Consider the following 23,350-nt stretch of genomic DNA (forward strand, 5'->3'; position numbering starts at 1 on the left):
GGGTTCTATCCTTGGCTCACTTATATTTATACTCTATACTTCTGAACTACCTCGTATTAACAGCTTTTTTTTCACTGGTCACTTTAATTTAACTTTACTTTAATTTAACTCTGGGTGGAAACAATCAAAACAATTTCAGTTTTCTTGTTCCTTTTCAGTTTTCTTGTTTAATTATTAATTAACCTACATATTTGCATAGCCGTCATTTAATGAACTATCTTAATTAAATACTACGATTTTATGTTGTATTGTGTGCAATTGGACTGCTTATGCATATGTTAATGACTTAACTGTAATGTGTAACACCAGTCAGTCATACTTCTAGTGAATTGATCAACTTTTGTATATATGTGTGTTCTTATTTTTAAATTGATTATTGTATTCACGGTGGTCTTTACAAGTTTTGTTAATTTTATGTGATCTTCTTAAATCTGCACAATTTTTTTTTCATTTTGTGTTTTTGGATTTTAAATAAATAGAATTTTGAATTTTGAATGCTGTAATTCTTATTTTTATACTTCTTTTCTTCATTCTAATCTCAATAGTGTTCTTCGTAGTCTATGTCTTCCTTCAATTATCGCTTGGTCTGACTATATGTGTCTTAAATTCAATTTTTCTATATTTGAATTTATTTGTTTTAATAAATCTAAACGCTCTATTACTATTTCTTCTGTTATCTTACTTGATTTTAAAACCCTTGATGTATCTTTTAAATTTCGTAGTATAGGCTTTATCTTTGATTTTAGCATGTTTCTTTTTTTCAGATTAATAGTGTTACTAGAAGTTCTTACTTTTATCTACGTTGAATAAAAAACTTTTGACTTTTCTTGATATTCCTACTCTTTTCCTTTTTGTTACTTTTTTAGTTTTATCTAGGATTGATTATTGTAATTCGATCTACTATGGTCTTTCTGATTTTACACTTTATTGTTTAAGTAAAGCTTTTAACTCTGCTCTTTGGCTAGTTACTCGTGCTTATAAAGTAAGTCTCAATCTAAATTATTTACTAAATACTAATTGAACTTAAACGCCCCGATTTACGATCTCCTTATTCTCACTTTTTTAACTAACGTTAAACACTAAATTTGCATTTGCTTTTTCTGGCCCTTTTCTCTGGAACTCTCTACCTCCTTCCCTGACTTCTTCTCCATCACTTACAAAGTTCAGAGCTAATTTCAAGGCCCATCTGTTTGCAAAATTCGCTTTTTAAACTAATTATATATATGTATTTATGTATATATATATACACATATATATATATATATGTATATACAAATATATCAAATAAAGCACTTTCATGCCTTTAGCTCACATAGAACTGGTTGCTTGTGTGAGTTGTCGTTGCATTCACTAACGTTTGAAGCAATTGTTTATAAAGAACGGTCTAACTTCATTCTTGTTACAAATAAAGTTTGAAAGATCGAGTTAAGAAAAGTGCCGGAATATACAAAAGTGAAATATTTTGTCCACGTTTCTTGGATATATTTGTTAATATAAATTCAGAAAAAATCAATTTATAAAAAAATGTAGTAGTTTTTTAATTTTAATTTAATTAAATTCTTGAATTGAACTTGACTTGTTAGAAAGTTGAACCTTGAATTGTTGAGTAGTTAATTGATAAAGAGAAAGACTAGAGAGAAAAGATTGACAGCACATAATTTTTTGTTTGCTTTAGACTTTAGTTTAGTATTTAAAATTAAAATAGTTAGCTTAGTATTTAATTTTAATTAATAAAACGATATGCCAGATTGATCAATATAAAAACAAATAATAAAATTTAAATTAATAAATGTAAAATACTGTAATTAATTATTAATTTTATCTCAATCTGAAGTACATGTCATCATATTTTGATTTATTATTTCGGATAAAAAAAAAGAATGAAGGAGCATTTGCTGCTGGTAGCAAGTAGACAGCCATGGTAACAAAAAAACAGTGAAGATGGCCATTTCCTTGCAGACTGCCAAAGTTTCTTGGGCGTGTAGAGGTGATGGTGAAGATGGTGAGGAAGATATGAAGGAAGTAGCAAGCTCAGTTAATGATGGCAGTCTTGATCTTCATCTGCAGAAATGCATATATTTCAGTGATTACCAGATCCAAACTAGTTATGTTGATGCCAGGCTTGCATATGAATTTGCCAAAAAGGTTAGCAGCTTAAAGTTTATCAATAAATAAATTAAATATTAATAAATCACTTAAAAATTGTCAAATGATAGTGTAATGACAAAAATAAAAATATTTCACATTTTGGATTTTTTTCACAGAATAAAGCTACCGGCAAAAAAAGAACTTTAAAGGTTAGATCAGCTATACAAAAAACTTCATTCAAGTTAGGAAATTTTTTGCAAAGAAACATCATTAAGTCGACATTGTTTGGGTTAATTCTTTTGCTCTTATGCTGTCTGGGGTTGCGGTACATCAAAATGGAAACTCATATGGATAAATTGTGGATTGATGGTTGGAGTTTATTTTTGTAATTTCAATATTTACTTATTTATTTTTAAAAACTAATCCAAATTTTGATGTTGATGTTGGGTATATTTTGGCTACCATTTTCAGTGTAAATTACATTTTTAAAATGTCGAAAGAATTTTTTAAATGCAGTTGGAAGTCGCCTGGCTAGAGAAACAGAGTATACAGATTCCATACTGGACAACGAGAGAGCAATATTGAGTGAAGTTGTGATGCAAACCTTGCCCGATGACTATGGTGATGAGGAAGACGATGACTATGACGACAGTGAGGATGATGATGGGCAAAATGTCTGTGGCTTGGAAGGGTGTGGAGGCAGTCCTGCCAATGTCAGGATGGTGCAGAGGCTGCTCTATCACTTGGATGTCATGAAAGCTGCTACATCTGCTTTCGTCAACGTTAACAACATGTATGTGGTTTAGTTGCTGTGACACCGTAGCTGTTGTATTGTATTTTATTGCATGAATTGCATTGTATCGGAATGTTTCGTGTTGTATTTTATAAGATATTATTATTGTATTGTATTGCATTGAATTGTTTTGCATTGTATCGTATTGCTATTTTTTGCATTTCCTGACAATTGTTTGGTTTGATTATAGTGCTGATGAATTGTTCATTCTTAGATGTTTGTTTTACCTTAAAATTTTAAGTTGTTGATTTGTTGTATACGTCAAACATGTTTTTAACTTAATTATGGATGTTGGGTTAATTTTTTTTCCAATTTAATGAGATTTAATTCTACCCCCATACTTTTTTAATTAGAAAGTGGAATTTCTACGACATGTGTCATGCGCAAAGGTTCCCAAATGTAGATGATGATCACGAAATAGATAAGGTTGGTATTGCCCATTTAAAATTTGTTTTTCTTTTGCTCTTCTAGTAAAAATGGCCTTATAAGGGCTCTCTTTTTTTTATATACACAATTTATGATTTATTTTTGATTTTTGTTTCTATGGTAAACTTTTTTTAAACTTGACTTTGCTAAGTTAAATGAGAATTAATTGTTCTGAAATTATAATAATCCATCTTAGCCTGACAACCTGTCTGTTTGTCAACTGCATTCAATCTTTGATATCTGCTCTTTTCTTTATGTATTATTATTATTATTATTATTAACATTACTACTGCTACTACTACTTCTGCTGCTACTACTACTGCCACTACTACTACTACTACTACCACCATTACTACTACTACCACTACTACTGCGGCTGCTGTTGCTGCTACTTCCGCTACCACTATTAATACTACTATTTCTACTACTATTACTCTTATTTTAATCTTTGATGCTTGGCAAATAGCTATTAAAGAGGTATTAACAGTGTAATTAGCGTATATCATTTTATTAATAATCTTTTATTCAATAAGATATATATTATGCTAATTATTATTAATTACTGTTGATAATAGTAGTAGTTGTTCTTGTTTGTTTGTTATTGTTTAATTGTGGTAGTTGTTAATAAAATAAATAATTTAACGTCTAATTTGAGTTTAGAGTTTAGAGATTTATTTCATTTTGAGGAGAGCCTTTTCAATGACTAACTCCATTCAGATGATAATAATAATCATATAATCAAATCAGATATGCAACTTATAAAGATAAATAAATATAATTTATGTGCAGCAGACACCACACACATATACACACACACATGCACACACACACACGTGCACATAACAGCATAAACATTTTTTGAATGTGCATAACATGTTATGCTGAATGCTTCTGTGTAATGTTTACTAACTCCCAACGGTTCTTCATACAATATGTATGTATCGAAGTATGTATATGCATGCATATAGGCGCTTAACATACTGCCAACAGTTTTCGCATATAGGTCTGTTTATGTTTACATTTAGGCATTTTTTAAGGATTTAGAATCCTGCAGTACTTACTTACTTACTACTACTACATCTACCTACCGTGGCGCACGTATTTTTGTTCACATTTTTATACTCTCAGGATTTTTTGTTATATTTTATTGGAATGTATCAATTATGCAAAGGAAACATACCACCAAGAAACATTTATGAATTATCTTATAATAAACTAATTTGCCCTTGAATAAAAACTAAACGCTTTTTTATTGTAAATCAATGTCTTATTTCTTAGCCCTGTAACTTCATTTGCATCCAGACCTGACAATATCGTTGATCTGCATTGATTTTATAGTAATAAAATCATTTGTAATAATATAAAGAAACTCAATAATTTTATTTTTATTATCACTATTACTATTGTTTTGTGCATGGTGACAAAAATTATGACAACGATGGTGATGATGATGATGAAGAAGTGAAGGCCTCTCCAATTATAATTAGATGCAATAACAATGATTAAAGTGATGTTTTTTCAAATGTTAGCACTTTATTTAATGGCAGATTTGTTTTTTGGTTCTCTATAATTGCAGTTGTACTGCACATTTTTGAGCATTCAAATTACTTTGTTAATAATATTGATGATCTTCATATCAAATGTTGTTCACCGGGTACATATCTACACGTGAACAACTTTTGCTCTTCAACTCTTTATCATTATACTCTGCTTGAGCTACTATGCTAACATATACATGCTCACACCGTTCAAAACCAAATTTTTTTCATGTTCTCTGAGTTTAAATGTATTTAAACTCTTAATTATTATTAATCTTCTGCTTTGTTGAAAATTGAGTGTCAGATGTTTATTATTCTCCTAATTTTAAACTGCCAACTGTTAGGATAATTTGGATGAGAATATAAAATCATTACTGATCATCTGTTATAATATGAAGCAAATTAACGCTATAAAAAGTGCAATGATGAAAGAAAATGAAGAATTTGGATAAAAAATGAGTTGAAACCATTTGTGTTCAGATACTGGATGGCTTGCAGACTTGTGTGATTGTCACTCCGCTGGATTGCTTCTGGGAGGGCAGCAAACTTCTGGGACCTCAGGATCCTGTCAAAATACCGTTAGTAATTTATTTCAGCTTTTTGTGTAATGTTCAAGTATTAGCGGTCATGTTATTAGCCTGGCAATTAATTGGAAGAGTCAGTTGCTATTAATGTTTATAATCTGGCAACAATGTTAGCCATATACATAGATTCAAGTGTTTTCAATTATGCTTTGAATACAACGTGTTCCGTTGCGTTACGCAACTGAGAATATTTTATTTTACGTCAAGAAGAGATCTGTTAGTGTCATTTTGCTATTAAAAGTAACGTCTTTGCAAGTTTGTTCCACTTAATTTTAAAAAGTTTTTTGTTCAATGTTTTTAATATTGTTAATCCTTGTTAATAGTTAGTATATAATGTTTTATTGATCTCTCTCTTTTAGAAATTTTGGTTCCATAGAGTTCAAATGGACCAACTTGAACCCCAGAATGTTGGTAAATGGCCTGCGAACATTCTCCTCGCTCAGCGCCAAGTACTTCAAAGAGCTGATGGATAAGGTAGCTCTAGTTTATTAAATGTTTCTCCATATTTTTAACTGTTAATTTTCATTGAAGCACTGCATTTCAACACCTAACACCTCAAACCATACAGGCAGGAGTAACATCTGGCTACCAGGAGAAACCCTGCTTGAATCCTTTCGATGAGGAGTGTCCCACCACTGCACCCAATTATGCCAGCAAAAAGGTTTCTTTGTGTTTCTAACTTTTTTGATTCTTTCTTTCATTTCTCTGTTTATTTGTATTTCAAAGTAGAGGTACCCTTTTTAGTTTCATTCTTTTCGTTACAGCAGTCTCTTTTTTACATTTCATTTTATTTGAACAAATATTACAACAATCTTTATTCAATACTTCATTCTGAAATATTTTGAATCTTCACTCCTTTAATTTGTAATACCTCGACCTTCATTTTAACAATGAACCTCGAAGCTACCGGATGTGATGTCGTTACTGTCGAGCGGTTGTTCGGGGATCAGCAGCAAGTATATGCGCTGGAATGTGAATTTCTTGTTAGGAGGTGTGACGTGGAACGACACCCAACATCTCACCAGGTTTGCTCCAGTTATTTTTATTTATTATTCCACTCTATCTTTTATTATTCTCATTAAAACAGAACGGCAGACTTAGACAGACGCAAAGTTTTATTTTTATTGTAGTTGCTTTGTTTGATGTTTAAGAACATCGCACGATGCGCCCACATTTTTATGCTTGTACGTACATGCATGCATTACCGTGTGATTTCATGTTTATGTGTATTTGTTTCATCTTTTTAAAATATTATTCTTTTAAAAATTTTCCAATATACATATAAATATAAAGGCGTTTATAAGATAAACAAAGTGATTGAAAGTTTAACTAGTCATCTTTCATTCATTACATGTTCTTGTATATGTACATATATGTATGTATATATATATATGTATATATATATACTACAATATAGTATATATGTATATATATATATACTACAATAATATATAATTCTTTATATATATATATATATATATATATATATATATATATATATATTGTTATATTGTTTCTACCGCCTATTCTTATTTTAATTTACATTGAATTGTAATTCTATTTCGTATGTAAATAAATATGTAGGCACATGCATGAATGCATACATCTATGCGCACGTACATACATACATTCCTATATACATACCTATATACATACTTATATACATGCATACATACATAAATACATACACACATGTACACACACAGCCAATACAACTCTCTTAGATAATTTCTTATCTCTTGATACTCTACTCTTCTGCAATGATCTACCTACCTACCTACATAATTTTAACAATCACACTACTCTACTTCATACAGCAAAGCCATTTTATGCTCACAACTTTCATCCATTCATTCATTTTTTTTTTCAATTTTCACGTTCAGTGAATTTGTACACTCCCGCTTCTATTATTAGGCACGATATAAAAAGATGCCCTGGGTAGGTAGGGGCTTTAACAAAACATGTAACATAATATGGTACCTCGCGGTTACTTCGAACATTATGTATTCTATTTTCTTCTGGTAATCATAATGCAATTTCGGATAAATTATAAAGTCTGCAGGTTTCTTCAATCAAACTAATTCAAGACATTCTGCTTATGACAATTTCATGTATGTCAGATTTTTTTGTGAGGCCTGGACTATTATACTATTTTTTGGTATTTAAAAAATTTGAAACAATATGATTTTCAATTTCATCCTGGTGTACAAATACATTCATTTATTCAAACGAACATAGCACAGACTTACAAATAATTATTTTTTCAATTTTATTAATTTATTAGCGCACAATAATATACAATTCTTATGGCTTTCTGCCGATTATCACAATTAGTTGCTAAATCTTTGTTGTTAGTTGCCAGTATTTTATTATTACTATGTTACGTTGCAATTATAAGCCATGTTCATAAAAGGCTGTTATTTATGTTGTTCATATTATCCATCCACTTTTACTTTGTATTGTTTGGTTAAGTTGGGTGGTCTTTGTTAGGCCATAAATACGTTCGTGCATACATTGATCATTAATTCTTTCATTAAACTTCTACTTGAGTGTAAGCTTTGAATGTATTTATTTACATTCACATTCTCAGTCAGTCAGACGTTTGCTCATTCATTTCTTTATCCGTTCATTCATTCCCTCAATCAATCATTTCTTCAGTCATTCTGCGTTGTATGGGGTGTAAACATTCTTTCTTATTATTCTTTTTCGTATTATTATTCTGTGCTTAGTTATATCTTGCTCATACGATGCGAAGTTTGATGCATATACACTCAACAGAGAGACCTGCATGCATGTATGTGCGCTGTGTTGTGCGTGTCTGTACGTGTTTATGAGTGTGCGTGCGTCTGTGTGCGTTCGTGCATGCGTTTGTGTGTAATTACCTTCTTTCACTTCACTTCCTTTTTTCTTTCTTTATTTCTGCAAATTTGCAATCAACGCGTGTGGTCCATGATTTATTCCCATTCAAGGTCATTAGTCACACAAGGATTTCTACATTCTAAAATTTTATCTCCATGTATTACGCCGATGGAGCGTAATGAATCAATCTTTGTTATCTCTTGTAAAATTTAAACGTTTTAAAAGTAGCATTAAAATGATTTCTTAACTGTTGCAGTTGAGCATTTCAACTGTTGCAGTTGAGCATTTCATAAGTTTTGTGGCTCTGTAATACTCTGTTGATTTGTAATAACAACATCTTGAATTCATTCATGTTTACCACTTGACACCAACAAAACAACACACACGTTTAGACGGCATTTTCCCCGAGATCGGGGGTTGCCGTTTGGCTACCTATGATGAAACCGAAATACCCCTCGACTCCATCCACATCTGTCACTCGCCTCAGTATCACGCAACCCCGCTTTCACCCTGTCCTTCTCCACCTGCTCTCTCCATCCCAATCGGGGACGACCCCTTCCTACCACTCCTTCAACCTCGAACTCCAACGCTCGCCTAATCCCGACCCTTTCATCCCTTCTCAACACATGTCCATACCACCGCAATCTCGATCTCCTTATCAATGTCACAATGTCCTCATTCAGTCCCATCATTGACATCAGCTCTGTACTACTCCTCCTATCCTTCACTTGACACCACCAAAGTTTGATATAAATTACTCCGCTGGAGAAATTATTTTTGTAGCTTAATTCAATTAAAATTTTAAGGGAAAAAGTTTTTTCGAAATAAATTTTTATTTTCACAACATTCTCGTTAAACAATATATATTTACACTATTATTATAAGTTTGTTAAGTATGTTTTTAATGCAATGCAACGCTCTCTTGCGGGGATGTATGTGTATATAAGTTATTATGTATAGTATATATATGTATGCATGTATGTATATAGTTCATATAGATGTGTTAAATAAATTGTGCTATCCAATGGGAAGTAACATGATACGAAATCTTCAAATGGTTTCAACTTGGTGGCCCAGCTTGATGAAATTTCATTCCCCTGTTGTTGTGGAATGTGTTTGTTGGTTTGCTCTTGCTTGTTCTTTAGTTCATTCGTTTGTTTTTGTTGTTTGGTTCGTTGTTCGTTTATACTCTTGTTCGTTAGTTCGCTGTTCATTCGTTGCTCCTTAATCTCTAGTTTAGTTCATTCGTACTGTTGCATCCACATTCACTCAATTATGAATAATGATAAAGGTTTGGAATCATTTAAAAAATGACTTCTACTTTTTTTTAAGTTTAAAATATGTAATGTTTAATTACTATGATGTTTTTACGATTGTTCATATCACTTTAAAATATTAGACCACAGTGAAAACATTTTGAAACAGATTTTATCCTTTTGAAGTTTTTGTTAAGCTAACAGCAATATTATTAAGAGGAAAGCATTTCTTTGTCCGTGCTCCAAATCTTTATAGCCTGTAATTGATGGTGAATGATAAAGATCCATGTTAACTTATTTTTCTATCAAACTTTGTTTTTTAAATGGCTTTGAAATTAAGAAAACAAATTATTGAACCATTCAATCAATACTAAACATCAGTATTTTTTTACAAATATGAGTAAACCGAAGGAGCAGAAAAGTCTCAAAACAGTCTAAAACATAAAAATTATTATATTTTTATCATTGATAAAGAGGTATGTAAGTAAATGGATGCCCGTTGGAGTGAGGATTCTCTTGAGAGGATTAGTTAAAAGAATTAAATTCTTACAATTGTTATGTAAAAAGTAGTCAACGTTAATTTTATGGGGCAGTGTGTGTAAATAACAATTTTTACTAAATTTTAACATTTGAAGTAGAAATAGGAAAAAAGTCATTTAGTGGGTTACATTTGTCACCAATTTAGATATAGTTTGCTGGGCAATCTAAGATATTTTTGTTACCCGTTTATTTATTTTATTTATTACGGGTATTCATGAGTTCGTATTAACTTGGTGTGCAAAGATGGTGGGCAAATAACTGCACACACACCACACGCACGCACACAAACGCACAAATGCGAACAAGTTTCTACATTTTGTTCTTCTACGCTAATAAATTTCAACTACAATACACGTCTGGGTCTGCACGGTAGATATTTTAATCTTCTAAACTAAAAAATAGCAAAAAAATGAGCCAGTTATTCTCAAACTCTCAAAATCAACTTTTTATGAGGTAATGAAGTAGTGGATTTTTAACACCATATTATGTCAATAAGGTGGTTGATGGCTGGTTCTCTCTCTCCTTCTCTTTTTCTCTCTTTCTCTCTCTCTTCGGAATATACAATATACATAACGTGTGTTATATGTTGCACATGAGAATGAATGTTTGTTTTATGAGTTTATACTTTGTAAGATTGTTGTTTGCTTGCATGTGTGATGTGATGATGTATGTACAGTACATGTGTGTGGTTCACGTTCTCTTCAGATCATCTGGTGCGTGCAAATCCAAAATTTAATTGCCTGCAATTTCACGCTATTTACTTGTACCGGGTATGCCGCCTCTTCCTTTCAGTTTATGTCGCTCTCGTTCTCTCTCTCTCTCTCTCTCTCTCTTTCTCTCTTTCTCTCTCTCTCTCTCTCTCTCTCTCTTGCTTTATCTCTCTATCTCTTTGTGTGAGTGTTTTAATTTTAATGTATGTTCGTGAATTCGTTGTTGAGAGTGTTTGCTTTCATTAGTTATGGTTCATTCATTCATTTGTTGTCCACTGTTCATATCATTTTTTTAAGATATAAGTTTTATATCGAAACTGACTTCTTACTGTTTCTGGTGATTTTTTCAACAAAATGAAACTGGAAATGTCGTTCAAAGTTGATGAATTCTCCGCGCTGCCGGCATCACTCACTATAAGCTCTAAACTACTATTCAGTATAAAGGCCTTCCAGACGATGGTGTACGTGATGAGCGATGGATATCTGCTGGACACGCACGAGAAGACCTTAAAAATGAAGAACCTTCAGTTGAACAGGACAATTGCTTCTGAGGTTCTACGACTTTGGGAAAAACAATTCGTCAAGGTTGGATAGTATGAGAGTGAGTGAATAAATAAATGAGTGAGTGAGTGAGTGCGTTAATGAATTAATGAGTAAATGAAGCAATGAATGCAATTATGAATTAATGAGTTTATGAATTGATGGGCGGATTTTTGATGGGTGAATTGATGAATTAATTAATGAAGACAGGATGTTCAAAATAATGAGTTAATGATGAGGACGGGGGTTTGTTGATCTCTTCAATGTTTAATGATGGATGGTGAAAGATTTCTACGAGTGGATTTGTGTTGGAGGAGTGCAGCAGTGATTATGAAATTGGTGGGCACGATGAAGATGATGATTGTTTGGGATCATGTTTTAGTTTTATTCGCTCATTTGTTCTGCTGATCAGCCTTGCTTCTCAAATTATACTCCCATTTATGAGTGTGATGTATTCGAATATCAGTAGCTGCTAGAATATAATAAAAAAAAACCATTCAATTTCAAATCAGGAAGTGGAATCATTCACAGCCGCCAATAAGTTCACAGATTACATTCAACATTACAATCAACAATTTCAAAAGCACAAACTTTCTGAAACGCAACAACAGCAGCAGCAAAACTTCAAGCAGCACAGAAGACAACATCAGTCGAAGCAATCGCCGCAGCAGCAACGACTTCCTTACGACATTCAGCAGCAGAAATATTCTCAAAAGTATCATCAACAACAACAGCAGCGGCAGCAGCAACAGCAGCAGCAGTTACAACAGACGCCACTAAAGAAGAAGCAAGCAAACGATGACATCCACGTTTTCACGTCAACAAACCTAGCTGAAATATTGGACCAGTTCTCACAAACTAATTACATGAATATAGCTCTGGCTTTTTTAACCATGGTTAGTCAATCTAATTTGTTATAAAATATTTCTGGCAACGAAAGATTATTATGATACTGATGATGATAATGACGTTGTTGTTGTTGTTATTGATAATGATGATTATATGCACGTAAACGATGATGATAGCGATGATAGTGATGCGTTTGATGCTGATGATTTGCTGTAAGCACAAAAGATGATAATGATGATGAAGAAGAAGATGAGGATGACGGTGTAACAGCCTGTGTGTGGTTTCCTTTGTAGCAGTTGATTACTTTACTGTAATCAGAATGAGATGAAGAAGATAGTTATTGTTGTGTTTGTGTAAACAATGGCGCTAGTTTAGTTAGTAAGTTCTACCTTTTCTTTCCATAGATTTATGCGCAAGCGTTGTTTTTGAGTTAACTATACAGAATGGATGGGTAGACAAGATAGTTGGATAGATAGATAACTGTAACTATAGGTTTAACTAGGTCGCTTATTTTTTTATTTGTTGTAATTTATATACCTAATCATCATTCTACATAGCCATTCTACTTTTATTATCATTTCAGTTATTTTAATGGTTTTTTTCCATCAGGTCACCATTTACACTACGTTTCATTCGTCATCATTTTCATTCATCATTTCATTTTCATTCATCATTTCATTCATTCATCATTTCATTCATTCGTCATCGTTCCATTCATTATCACTTACACTATTTCTATTATCGTCATTATCATATTTTTATGAATATTATTAAGAAATTGATATTTAGAGATTTATAAATTGACAACAAAGTCTGGTTAAAATACGTTTTTTTCTTGTAGTTTCTTCATTTATAGAATTTACTGATCAAAAAATTAATACAAGTTTTAATCCAAATTTTTTTGTGGTATGTTATAAAATAAACTTGAAGCTGTCTGCTGAGAAAAAAATTTATTTTCCTACTTGAGAAGAAATTTAAATAGCGAATATAATTTTTACTTCAACTTTTTGACTTTTTGAAATGAGAAGAAGAGTTTAAATTGTTTTTCAGTTTTAAAGGGAAACTGATAATAATAATAATTGAGCAAGTCTGTATTAGGCCTGGCTCATTGTGAGGTCTTTTGATGACGACGACGACGACGATGATGTTGGAGGTGTTGATGATAATGATGACGATGGTTGTGCTGCTGCTGATGGCCTTGGTGGTATTCATCATTATCATCATTATTGTTCTTCCTATTACTACTATTATTGTTGTTGTTGTTGTTGTTGTTGTTGTTGTCATCATTATTTTGTAGAATCTTTACTTAATTTTTTTGTGGCTAAAAGTTGCACGCATATAAACTGAGAAAGATTAAAAAAATATGATATGATGATGCATTGAATATCTTTGTGGTAGAGAAGAAGAGGCTGATGACGAGAAGATGCTGATGATGATGGTGGTGGTGGTGGCGATGGTGGCGATTAAAATTAATGATGACATCAACGCAGACGTTATGACCACTTATACACCATTTATTATCTCATTGTCAGAAAACTGACTGCCTGGCTTTGGCTGGCTAAATGGATGGATAGACAGATAGATGAATGAATGAGTGAGTGAGGGATTGATTAGATGGATAAATATATAAATGAGTGAATGAATGAATGGATGTACGGATAGGTTGATGAATGAATAAATGAATGGCTGGTTGGGTATTTGACTGAATGAATAAATAAATGAATGAACGAATGGATAGTTAGTTGACTGGTTGGCCAGATTGATGAATGAATTAATAGAAGGGAATGCATGCATGGGTGAATGAGTGAATTATTGGATGGACACGTGGATGACTGGATGAATGAGTGAGTAAATGGCCGGTTAAATGTACGTATGGATGAATTAATGATTATCTGATGGACAGCTTAATGACGAAGGAATGAATGAATATGACGAACTGATGATGACTGTGAAATGAGAGTTGATAAACAATGGATTTGAATTTGAATAATGAGCTGAAGGACCAAAAGACACATGGAATAGTGACAAATGTCTTGAAATATACTAAGTGAAGAATTATAATAAGATAGGAAAATTTGCTATGCATTCGTTGGTTTCATCTCTCAATGATCTCTCACTCAATCCTAACCTTTCTCTGATTTGTCGTTCCGCCTTATTTCTGCTTGCCCTCTGTGCCTGTATTCCCTAAATATTAATGTACACATTTTTAAGATTTTTGATATTTATTTATTTATTTATTTATATATTTATATATTTATTTATTCATATTCAAGTCCGCAAAGGCTCCAAAGATGATGATGACGGTTATGCTGTATAGGATGATGACGGTTATAACTTTAGCAATGGTGAAGAAGAAGATGATAATGATGGTAATAGCGTGAGTGTGGTGATATGATGATTTCAAATTGTATGATGCAACTTGGCAGTTTATTTATTTCAAACATCATTTGTTGGACCTTCGCCTGCGCCTGCCATGTCACCTTTGCCTGCGTGTGTGTGTGTGCCTGCTATTTATAACAAGGCTTGACTTCAAATTTGAATTTGTGAATAATTAATTATTTAATTAGGTAATTAATTAATTAATCTATGGAAAAGAAATAATTAAGTTTTATTTATTCATTTGTTAAAATTTTATATTCATTATTTTATTATAAAACCGAAAATCATTTTTTATTATTCCAACTTTTAAAAATTATTTCTCAATAAATTACATTTTCAATTTGGTTGTATCGTTCGTACGTATGTGTAGATGTACGTATTTATTGCAGACTTTTGTATTTTATTTAAATGTAATAATAATTTATGAGAAGCAACATCGCATGCAGGCGGACATAAATAAATCGAAATTCGTGATTCGATCCAACGCGGCGCAGTAACACCTGCCTGCGATTACTTCTGTTGTTTCATTGACGTTTTTAAACCGAGCCAAACAAATCTTGTTAAGAAAACCTCTCCACTTTGATTAAACAGCATGGATGTTACGGATGGATGTGCATGAATTTCGTGCAATTTAGTTTAGTTACTCGGCTTAATTATTCATTTAGCTTTTTGATACTATCATTTTCAAATCCGAATCATTTATTTTTTTTAATCTTCACCTATAATAGAAAAATTTTGTCTAGATAACTAATTAAATAATTAATTAAACAAATAAATCAATTAGTCAATCGATCAATCAATGAACTTGAGAAAACTATAATAAAGAACTTGGTTCTTTGGCAATTTTTTTGTCATGAACACAAGTCAGCAATCAACTCAGTCTTGTATGTATGTATGTATAGTTGTGTTGGTAGTTATTGGGAGATTGGTTTTTGTTGGAGTATATTTAAAATCAATTGAATGATGTTTCCCTGTGTTGAAACCGTACTTGATGAACATCTTTTTTGTGTTAAGGTTGCGTGTTAAAAGATGGTTTCCACAATGTATGCTAATTTATAGCAGATGAGCAAATCTTTTAATCATCAGCTTTCAATACGCTGACACCACATCCAATCAAATGATATATCATCGCCGTCGTCATCTTCATATTCATCATCATCATTTTGATCGTGTTGGTTCGTCTGGTCGGTTATGTTTGTAGTTTCTTATTGAGGTGGTGTTGGTTGGTCCTTATTTTTTATAATTTTTCTATAATTGACGAATTGATCATCGACATCATTTTCATCATCCCATCTTTTTCTCTTCATCACTTCTTATTCATCATTCTTATTATCACCATCTGTTCCCCGATGACCAGGTTATATACAGTTGCGTGACATCGGCGAACCTAGCGAGAAAAACTCGATGTCAGGTGTCCTCCATGGTGCTCGGCCTCCTCCTTCTCTCACTATCTTCCGCCAGTGGACTCGGGGTCTGCTCTGTCCTTGAGTTGAAGTTTAACGCAATCACCACTCAAGTGAGATAGCGCTGTCTCTGTGTGAGAGTTTGTGTGTGTGTGTGTCTGTGTGTGTCTGTGTGTGAGCAAGAGAGTGATGATGATGATATTAAAGTGATGATATAGAGACGATGATGATGATGGGATGATTACTTACAATCAAGTTTGATTTTTCATAAGTATAATCACACGCTGTTGTTAATGTTGATGGTGATGAAGATAATGAAGATTATGCGCCGGTGATGATTTCAGTCATAGTAATGATGTTGATGATGATATTGATGATGATGTTGATGATGATGGTTTTAGGCGGTGACATGACGTTGGTGACAGTTGTAATTGTTAATAGCAGCCGTGATGATGATGACGAAGATGATTATGTGTAAAATTTTTTATGATTGGGCTGTGGTCGTCACATTTTATGATTAACTGTGTGTGTGCAGTGAGTGTCTTTGTTGTTTTGTTTTACACGTGAGAACGCTTTAATACTTGATCGATTCAAATTTACATGCTGCTTGGCTAGCGTATTTTTTTTTTACATAAAACATAAACATCAGTTGAAAGGCATAAAAGTTACTGGCATACTCTAGCACAACGCGTTGATTCATTTGTGTGTGGTGCGTGTGTGTGTGTGTGTGTGTGTGTGTGTGTGTGTGCATGTGTATGTGTGTGGCGATTTGATGTTTGTTTTATGTTGTTACTGCATGTTTTATGGGCTGCACTTGACATTTTTTTTTATTAAAATTCAAATTAGATGAATGAACGAAGGAGTGTATGACGAAGAAAGGAACGATTAAATGAATAAAAATGGATAAATAAATTTAATGACAAACCAACCAACTAAACAAAACCAGGTGATCCCCTTCGTATCTATTGGATTATCAGTGGATAATTTGTACCTGATGATGCATACATATGCAAGACTCAACACTGATGATATATCTCTATCCGTGAGTTATTTGCGTGCCACATACATTTCAATTGTTCACAATTTAAATTTACATTCAATTGGGCAGGTCATTTAGAAATTATGTTCATTATATTTTATATGTCAGCGCACCGACTAAGACTACAGTACAACATACTTATTTACTGATTGAGTGGCTTGGTGCTTGTTACTGATTTAACTTCAAGTTAAACATTTCGATTGGAATAAGAAAAAAAATGCAGTTAGTTAGTTCTGCACGCTGGTTTAATTGAGAATCATGGCAGATTTTGTCGAAATTTAAAATTTTTCCCATGGCTCGTTTGGTGTGTATAAACGTTCGTATTATATAAATCTTGTGTATTTAGGTCCAAATGTAAAGTGCACCTATGATATATAACTTATTATTATATACACAGACTTGTATGTATATACAGTTTAGAAAATTTTTCCTGAAACCACCCAAGAAGCAAACTCTGCACAAAAAAAAAATACAAAAATTTATTGAAATATTGGCCACCGTGATGTTCAAGTATACATACACACACAGTGCCTAAACAAATATTTACACATACGTGGAGACATGCATTAGCAGAAGAACATATACAAACATAAAAATGAAAAATTGCTCACACTTATATGCTATATTTTCACGTTCACACACACACACACACACACACGCATACTTTTATAAACGCTCTTCTACATGCACACAATACAGACAGACACACATACACACACACACACACACACACACACACACACATACACGAATACATTGTTAGATATTCAAACAGACCCAAGCTAACAATGAATGAATGCGCTGATAGGACTGCAAGAAAGAACAGAGTGTAATCTAAATGTTAACAGACTCTTCTACTATTTTATGAAGCAAGAACTATATAAGCTAGCTAGAGCTACTTACATGGTGGTCTCTTATAATGTGCATGTACAACCTCAATAACAATAAGCACAATGTAAGTAATAACAGATGTGATTTCTCTAAACAATAATGATAATAATAAACATAAGGCAAATAATTCTTTTGATCAAATGCTGGCACACACACATACACACAAATACCTGAACACACACACATACATTAACACACATACATAGATGAGTTTGAAATATTGTTGAACAATTAAGTTGTTGTTCTATTCTGTTTATACTTGCATTTCTTATTTTTTGATGTATATATTATGTTACGTTGTATAACTCAGACTATATGCAGTGCACGTTTATGTTATGTATTTAAATTGTACTTCATATCGGGGCTCATGTTGGTATATGATACGGTGTAAGATTTAATAGTGATATCGCTAATAAAATGAAAAGACGTTTTATTATATTTCAATAAGCATTTCATCAGCCTTAATGGCTTGACAAATATATATTTTTTAATATATATCCAATCCTTGCTGGGATCTAACTCCATATTTTCATATTTATAATAAAACATTTTGCTGTTTGAATTGATTGTATTGAGTAAAGATTTATTTATTCATTTAATCAAATCTCTCATACACTGATTTTTCATTCTTTATGGTTATATTTTTGCTCGTCTGTTTCTAGGTCTCACTTTTTTAACCATTATCACTCACGATTAGGAATAAGTACGCACGGAATGAAGCGACAGCATATCAAATAAGATTGGTTAAGTTTTTTTCTCGTCTGCCTTGCAATCTCAAGTTCACATGTAACGTACAGATATGTAATTCATCCGCATACAAAGTTCAAAAAAATGTTTTCACGCGAGTTCGTGTGGAAAGTTTCCTTTCAAACAGGCCGCCTACATGGTTGTCGGAACTGTAAGTGCGTGCATCTTAACATGTAACATGTGCTCGCCTCTTCATCCGGCTTGTTTGTTTGTTCGTTCGTTCTTTCGTTCGTTCGTTTGTTTGTTTGTTTGTGTCGATTATGCGTACTAAATGTTACATATTTGCATGAGATCTTTCCTACATTTTTTGAAATGTACGTTCTTATTTTGTTTAGTTTTGCAAATATATTTTTTAGATATGGTGAAGTGATGAAACCATTTCAAGAGCATAAACTGTGATTTATATTTTTAAAATATTATACTGGGTTTGTCAGTTCGATTATTTGTTTGAACAACTGTTAATTGTTTATATGTTCAGTACATTCAAAATATAGAAGCGCGTGCGTGAAATGTGTGCGCGTAGCTTGTTTATTAGCAGGCAGACCTGTGTAAAGTTATAAAGTTTATGCATAATGAAAGAAGAAAATATAATTAAACTCTCCAAGCGTCAGCGAAAAATAGTTATGTTGACTTCATTATAAGTTGTGTGTATTGACACTATGGTTGGCCTTTGTACATTATTTTTTTAATTATAACTTATAAACTCAAACAAAACATTGATTCAGTTATTGGACCGTTAATTGAATAGATAATTTAAGATATTTTAACTTATAAACTCAAACAAAACTTTAATTCAGAGTTATTGGATCGTTAATTCAATAGATATTTTAAGATACACCATGTGCTGACTGCAATTAAATATTATCTCTTCAGCATCTTCATCACAGCACAGCATAGCACACTGCACAGATAGACAAATTGTTGTGCGTGTCATGTGGGTTCAGTGCTCCATTATTTGCCTTCAGCTTTTTATCTATCATGAATGAACATTATTTTTCTAATTTCACAAATTCAAATCTTGATGGGGTTATTTAGTTCAAATGTTTAAAACAAATGTGTTTAATAGTCGAACTTGTCTTCGTATTAAAAAAAAATTGAAAATTTTTCGTAAATCTCTTCTAATAAAAAAAATGGATAAAATGTGCTATTTTAAAGCGTAACTTTTGTCAAGTTTTGATAAACGTTAATATTTCGAAAGTTGAAATTTTCATTCAACTCAATAATTTCAATTTTTTTTTTAATTTCAGTCTCAGACAGGAATGTGCTACAAGAGGACAGGGGCGACCATCCTTGTGACGTCAGCATGCAACATCCTCTGCTTCATTCTCGCAGCCATCATTCCCATACCTGCCATGAGGACCTTCTGCTTGCAGGTCAGCCAGCCAGTTCATTCTTCTTCATCATGCTTGTAATGTTCGTGTTCATAAAGTTCACCATGTTTTTCATGTTCTTCATGTTCCACTTGTTCATCAATTGCAACAGATTCTTATTTGAATTTATTTATATATATATATATATATATATATTAGATATATAGATTATATATATATATATATATATATATATATATATATATATATATATATATATATATATATATATATATTAGATCTTGTTCACCTTGATTTATCACAATTTATGTTTTTTTATTTCTTGGATAAACATTTGTATTTCTGGCTTGGCGTTTGCACTGCTTGTTATTCTGCAGTACATGCTTTCATTTCATTTTAAATTTTTTCACAGTAATTTTTTTCAATTGTACTATGCAATTTAATTTTCTATAAATTTCTGCATAATATTTTCACTCGAATTCTGCTAAATGTTTCTCAGCAATTAAATCATAATAAAGATAATAAAATTATTTTTATTCTCGAATGCAACAAACCCCATCATAACCAAAATGTGATGGTTTGATCATTAAAAATTGTCTTCACCCGTAAACTGAACTTGACAGAGTTTTGTGTTGTACCATGCATATTATATTATTTGTCATCCTCTATTTAAAGTTTATTTTCAATGAATCCCAACTGTAGGTTGCATAATTTTGCAACATTATCATGCTAAATAAAGGAATTTTTTTCTCTGTCTAAAGTAACCAGTTGAACATTTTTAGTAACAATATTCGCAACTTTGCCTGGGCGAACGAACTTCGTGGCACTACTTTGTTTAATTAAGGGATAAAAATATTGATAGGTAATAAGTTAGTTGTCATTATTATAAGCAAAAAATATATTTATCATTTTGATAGTATGTAAAATGTTCTTTAGTTTCGTTAGAGTGTAGAGAGAGAGGAGTTTGTGTGAAATAAATGTAAGTAGCATTCGCATTCTCTCTCTCTCTCTCTCTCTCTCTCTCTCTCTCTCTCTCTTCTGTGCTACACTCTCCAACGATATTCTCCTCATCCTCTCACCATCATCACTTTTATTAACAATTTCTATTTTTCAATCATTTATATTAATGTTGTTATTTTCAGTTGTTGTTGTTGTTGTTGTTGTTTGTAATTTACAGCTAGCTAATATAATGTTTTCACACCAAATTAAAGGAACATGCAAACACGTCTGCAGCACAGCATACTTCAAATAAGAATGCAGTTATACACAACTTAATTGCGTGTTTTTTGAAAATATTTCTGCAAAAAAAAAATCATCTAAATGATCCGCTAAACTGAAAAATTAGATCAGTAACGAACGATCTTGCAGACTGTCGGGTTAATTTTGACAGCTGTGTACACTGCACTGTACTGTATTGTACTGTACTGCATACTTGCTATGAATTTATACATTTGTTTAGGAACCGCGCGCGTTTAAATGTCAAGCATTCAATTCTACTATACCACACGCGCATTTGACAATGCTGCTATTAATGTCAACAATAAATCCATAGACTTAAAAATAATTATTTAAAAAGTAGAGGTAATAGAGGGTATAATTTATATGGTTCTTTGATAATTGAGCCGTACAATTTTCCATCAAAGAAAACTCGTCTGCCCAATCCCGTTTTTGGTTTCTTCCCAGGGTTTCTTAATGTTTTCTTTATACATTTCTTATGCATTGTATGTTCAGGTTAATCCTACTTATCTCAATGCATTGTCTTATATACGTGTTTTATAATTACCTGATTCTAAAATGTAGACATTCTAATTGGATGTAAATAAATGTTATAAATTTCATAGTTAAATATTATTAAGAGTTGTGTGTGTGTGTGTGTGAGTGAGTGAGAGAGAGAGAGAGAGAGAATGTGTGTGTCTGGTCTGGGTTGATATGTTATTAATTTTCTTATTTGTTTCCAAAAATTGTTCGTTTGTTTTGTAGATTATTACAACGATCAGTGGTAGGTTGATTGATGGTAGGTTGAAATGACGTTGGTATGATATAATCATGGTTAGCATTCTAATAATGAATGTGATTAAATAGTAATGTGAAGAAGAAGAAGAAGGAATAAAATGATGATGATTGAGGTGATGATGATCTGAGGAATTTTCAAATTTTGTATTCAAGTTGTTTGCAGTGTTTATTCAGCCTGTTGAAGGTTTCAAATTTTATTTATGTTTCCGAGCTATGCTTCTGACTTCTCTTTGTGGAGATTTAAGATATACTCAATGTTATTTATTTACTACTAGGTTATAACTCGTACAATATAACATTTACTTTAGATGACGCGTAGTTTTGATCCTATATCATCATGCAAGATAGATGAATTTCTCTTAATGAAGCTGTTAATTTGATCTTTTCATTTTTATCTTATGTGTGCTCAAGGAACAAACTAAATAAATGATTAATTAAACACTCACACACACACTCTCTCTCTCTCTCTCTCTCTCTCTCTCTCTCTCTCTCTCTCTTTCTTTCACTCACACAAACACACTCACGTAAAGGTTGAAAAAATATTGTTTATTTAGGTATAATGAATATGTTCAGTAACTATTGTTATTAATATTATTTTTTTTTAAATTTCATTTTTATTTTTAACTGAAATTTTTTTAAAACCTCTGAAAAGTGTGTGGTAAGCCGAACGTAGTAAATATTTTTCTTTAAAGTTATTTATATTTAAGTATTTTTTTTAGTTTTTGAACAATATTTTGTTTGACGAGATGTTTTAATTTTCTTCATGTGCGCGATCTCAATCCAAAAATCTGCAATTTATCATTCATGTGGCATGTAATTTTGAAGACAATTTTTATTAAAGTTTGTTGTTTGTTTGTTTGTTTTATTGTTTGTTTGTTTTATTTCTTCGTTCGTTCGTTTGTTTTTATTTTAAATGCAATTTTGTATGGATTTATTTTAGTGTAATTCATTTTGTTATGTATTTACATTATTAAACATAAGATTAACCTCAGTTATAATTTTAATGATCTTACGATATTACCACGTTTCAATGTTATATGCAGGTATGGTGTATAAATACAAATTAAAATTATTCTGTTACTATTAAATTTTCAGAAACTATTATAACAACATTATGGTACAATAATTTACTTCCTCTTTGAATTTCGTGACAATTTTTTAATCATTTGGTGTTTTTTTTTGATTCGATGAAAATGATATTTGATTTGATTGTTGGAATATCATCTTCAACGTTCTTTCCATCCAGTGTTCCCTGATCGTTGGACTGAATACGTTGTCGGTCCTTACCATTCTGCCTGCGTTCATCTACATGGAAGGGAAGCTGCAGAAGAAGTTGAAGCTGTGCAAGAGGTTTGTAGTGTTCC

The 23,350-nt window shown here is 31.9% G+C and overlaps 2 protein-coding genes across 2 annotated transcripts; both read left to right on the forward strand.

Moving 5' to 3' along the window:
• Positions 1 to 1,418: 1,418 nt before the first annotated feature.
• Positions 1,419 to 7,157, forward strand: HELRODRAFT_189874 (hypothetical protein; the record flags this gene model as incomplete). The annotated part of the gene is made up of 9 exons (XM_009033171.1): positions 1,419 to 2,145; positions 2,217 to 2,297; positions 2,589 to 2,881; positions 3,235 to 3,307; positions 5,326 to 5,423; positions 5,789 to 5,903; positions 5,998 to 6,090; positions 6,333 to 6,454; positions 7,136 to 7,157. The coding sequence occupies exons 1-9, from the start codon at positions 1,942 to 1,944 to the stop codon at positions 7,155 to 7,157; spliced, it is 1,101 nt and encodes a 366-aa protein (XP_009031419.1). The 5' UTR covers positions 1,419 to 1,941.
• Positions 7,158 to 19,883: 12,726 nt separating this feature from the next.
• HELRODRAFT_70706 (hypothetical protein) lies at positions 19,884 to 20,054 on the forward strand (the record flags this gene model as incomplete). Its single annotated transcript, XM_009032908.1, has 1 exon — positions 19,884 to 20,054. A coding segment is annotated over one exon (171 nt), but the record flags the coding sequence as incomplete, so codon positions are not given.
• Between the last annotated feature and the right edge of the window lie 3,296 nt (positions 20,055 to 23,350).

Source organism: Helobdella robusta, assembly GCF_000326865.2.
Source record: "Helobdella robusta unplaced genomic scaffold HELROscaffold_9, whole genome shotgun sequence".
Taxonomy (NCBI): Eukaryota; Metazoa; Annelida; class Clitellata; order Rhynchobdellida; family Glossiphoniidae; genus Helobdella; species Helobdella robusta.